General features: G+C 37.0%; 1 protein-coding gene across 1 annotated transcript; it reads right to left on the bottom strand.

The window, feature by feature from the left end:
• Window positions 1–364: 364 nt before the first annotated feature.
• On the bottom strand, window positions 365–3,113 carry LOC132189576 (plant intracellular Ras-group-related LRR protein 6-like). Its single transcript, XM_059604320.1, has 3 exons — window positions 2,845–3,113; window positions 2,527–2,696; window positions 365–1,237 (listed from the first exon to the last, which is right to left on the bottom strand). Exons 1-3 carry the CDS (start codon window positions 3,028–3,030, stop codon window positions 550–552), a joined length of 1,044 nt encoding a protein of 347 aa, XP_059460303.1. The 5' UTR covers window positions 3,031–3,113; the 3' UTR covers window positions 365–549.
• Between the last annotated feature and the right edge of the window lie 247 nt (window positions 3,114–3,360).

Here is a 3,360-nt window from a genome sequence, read left to right as displayed (position 1 = left end):
AGTACAAGGTGACATGTTAAAATGCAACACGTTACCATACATTTGGTAACGTGTTAAATCTTGACACGTTACTAAATCTCTAGTAATTACGACCAATTTTCTAACCCGCTAGACACGTTGCTGTTGACACGTCACTATCCGTTAGTAACATGTCAGCAGCCTTGACACGTTACTAACGGTCCGTTACAGATAAATAAAATTATCGTAGTGATTCTTTTTATTATCCATTCTAGTTTGTTGGAGAGAAATTAATTGAGAGCTTATCTCAAAAAGACACTATTTATAAAATGTACATATAAAGGGAAATCAATTATCTCCAATACTTTGAGATTTATTAACAGAAAACATGATATCCATTCTAATTGCAAAGCAACGATGTTGATGATTTAGGACAAGAGACCACACAAATCTTTCTGATACAAAACCATACACATAGAAGACATCTTTGGAGAGGTCTATAATAGTATGCAAAACCACTAAAGAAAACATGTACAGTAAAACTAAATTCACAGGTTTTGTGATACAAAGGATTGTTTTGCTCGCACCTCATCATCTACTGAAGTAAGTTTGGGGAGAGAAGAGGCGGCGAGGTGAAAACATACCCATAAACCTCGGCGAAGCAAGGCCGTCGATCGACCGATACTCCGGCATGATGAACCCTTCGCGCTCCTCGCGAGCTCGGCCGGTGCCGCGTCGTGAGTTCCCGTTAAAGGTTGCATACTTGACCAACTTCCCAACCCATGATTTCTTCTTTTGTGGGGTCTTGTGGTCGGCATTCATCTTCTCGCTAAGGTACGCCTTCACCGCATGCAATCCCTGCTCCACCACGTCCATGGGAGGCGAAGTGAGCGGATTCCCTTCCACAATGAGCTTCTGGAGCTTCTTGAGGCATCCCATGGAGTCCGGAAGGGTTTTGATCTTGTTGTAGCTGACATCCAATTCGACGAGGTTGATTAGCAGGCCTATGGAGTATGGTAGGGTCTCGAAGTACTGGAAGTTTTGGCTCACGTTGAGGACTTCGAGATTGATGAGGTTCTCAAGGTCGTCTGGGAGTGACCGAAGGCAGTTAAGGCGGGCGTCTAACACTCGCAGGGCGGTCAGATGGGAGGTGGAGCTTGGGAGAAATACCAACTTGTTTGAGTTTACAGAGAGCTTCTTCAAGCTCGTAAGCTCAAAGCCAATGGTGTCTGGCAACCTGCTCAGCTTGTTGAAGTTCGCATTCAGTTCTTCTAAGGATCTGGTGGGTGAACTATTATTAAATTTTGATATAATAATAATAATAATAATAATTTTAAACATCATATTAAAAATAAAAATACGATCAATAGCACTTCTAGTAAATCACACTTCCGTTTAATCTTTTTCTTTTCCTGCGTCAAATCAAAATCAAATCAAATCTATTTTAAAAATGTGGATATAATTTATTGTTTTTACACGGCAAGGATTGTGAAAGGACCCATATTCTTAGCAATTTGTTATACCTATTTGAGTAGGTGGGCGGGTAAGTTCCTCGCTAAAATTAGCTACCTTGTAATCAATTCATACAAATCAGTTTATAAAGTGACGTGTTTTTAAAGCATGTTAGAAACATGCGTTTTCTTATTAATTTTATTAAGAAAATATGTGTTTTTTATCTACTAAGAGACACATATCACTTTATTAGATTCATTTGTAGCTAAGTTTTGATCGACAGGATACTCAGGTTTTGTTACTACTAATAATCTGAACAAGAATTTTTTTTTTTTTTTGTTGTCCTTAGTAAATTTCTATTAATCATTTTATCGTTTAGATGTAGTTTATTACAAATAACGGTGTTCATGATGCTATATTATTTAAAAAATTTAAACAACAGGTAGTTAGTCATTTGGTGGATTCAAACTTATTCATGTGTTTTGAGCTATTATCCCGACATAAGTGTAAAAAAAAAAAAAAAAATTAGAAACAGTAAAGTCGGGTTGTCAATTTTTTTGCCCAAGCCTTTTGTTTTTTACCCAAAAAAGTAAAAATATTAATAAACTATTCAAAACACAAAATACTTAATTACTTTCGCTTTTACTTTTCTTTTAATTTTTTTTTTTAAAAAGCACCCACTATTTATTTATTTATTATTTTTTTTTTTCAAACAAACTAAAACACCATCAAGATATATCACCTTTGTTGTTGGATCACTTTCATCAACTCTTACTTTGTCGAAGAGAAGAAAAGAGTCAATGAGGCAAAATTTTACAAAGGGGTATTCCAAAAGGCAACAGAAATATATATTAAAGGACAAAAATTTTCAAACTATTGAATTGAAAGAATTTCTTCAACTCAACTCCGTTTTTAAAAATAACTTTTTTTTTTTCTTAATTTTTTTTCCGAGGACTAAAAGGAAGGCATACTTATCATATTAAAGACACATGTTACTTTTAGAAACTGAATTTGAAATTCATTTCGGCTTTAATCCTTATCCTATAATTTGAAGAAAGGGGAAAACATGTGGTGTCTCTTTTCAAGAATTTGATAATATATAGGAAGAAGACAAACCTGCAGTTCTCAATAGTTTTAGGGAGGGATTCAATAAGGTTGCCGGAGACATTCAAAACCTTGAGCTTAGAAAGGCAGCCGATCGAGTTTGGGAGCGATTTAAGCTGATTTGAGTGCATGTCCAACACCACCAGATTAAGCAATCGAGCAGTCAACGACTCCGCTATGTTCTTCCAAAACATAGACAAACGTTTCAGAGCAAGAAATTGCAAACAATAATATTTCATTTTTACCTCACAATTATCCCATAACGCTGACGTTACAGAAACCGGTAACGCCGGTTTGTTGTTGAAAAAAGGGAGCTGAAAATTTAAATACCTGGAGATTGTTTCTGGAGAGGTCCAACTTGCAAATAGTTCCTAAATTAAGAGAAGGGTTAGGGAGAGAATCCAAGCTCATGCCACTCAAATCAACAATTTCCAATCTATCTTCTTCCTCGATGGATTTCTGTCTATCCATCCTCTTCCTCATATCCTGCTGCTCATCATCATGCTCGTACATCATTCTCACATATACCCACCAAGAATTTCTCTCTCTTTTTCCGAGAAAATAACACTCAGAAGAGAGAGAGAGAGAGAGGGAGAGAAAAGAAGTGTTTGGGAAGGAAGAAAGAAAGAAAGCATAATAATAATTATATGTATGGAGAGAGAGAGAGTAAAAGGACAGGGAAGACGTACGGATTGAGGTCCTTTGGGTACCTGCCACGTATACGTGACGTTTGCTGTTTGGGGAAATGGGAAATGGGGAAATGGAAAGGAGGTACAAGGGCCGTATAGGAGAGGGATTGGTTGCGTGGCCATGCTTCCCACTTGAGCAAGTCAACCCCCCCTTTTC

The sequence above is a fragment of the Corylus avellana genome, chromosome ca8, assembly GCF_901000735.1.
Source record: "Corylus avellana chromosome ca8, CavTom2PMs-1.0".
Classification (NCBI taxonomy): Eukaryota; Viridiplantae; Streptophyta; class Magnoliopsida; order Fagales; family Betulaceae; genus Corylus; species Corylus avellana.
This window is presented reverse-complemented; position numbering and strand designations above follow the sequence as displayed.

Bases quoted from the DNA above. Each gene is read 5' to 3' on its own strand.
- LOC132189576 (XM_059604320.1), bottom strand. From the start codon at position 3,030: ATGATGTACGAGCATGATGATGAGCAGCAGGATATGAGGAAGAGGATG. The intron at 2,697-2,844 runs GTATTTAAATTT...ATGTTTTGGAAG, and splicing joins TCTCCAGAAACAATCTCCAG to AACATAGCGGAGTCGTTGAC. The intron at 1,238-2,526 runs GTTTGTCTTCTT...TTCACCCACCAG, and splicing joins AAAACTATTGAGAACTGCAG to ATCCTTAGAAGAACTGAATG.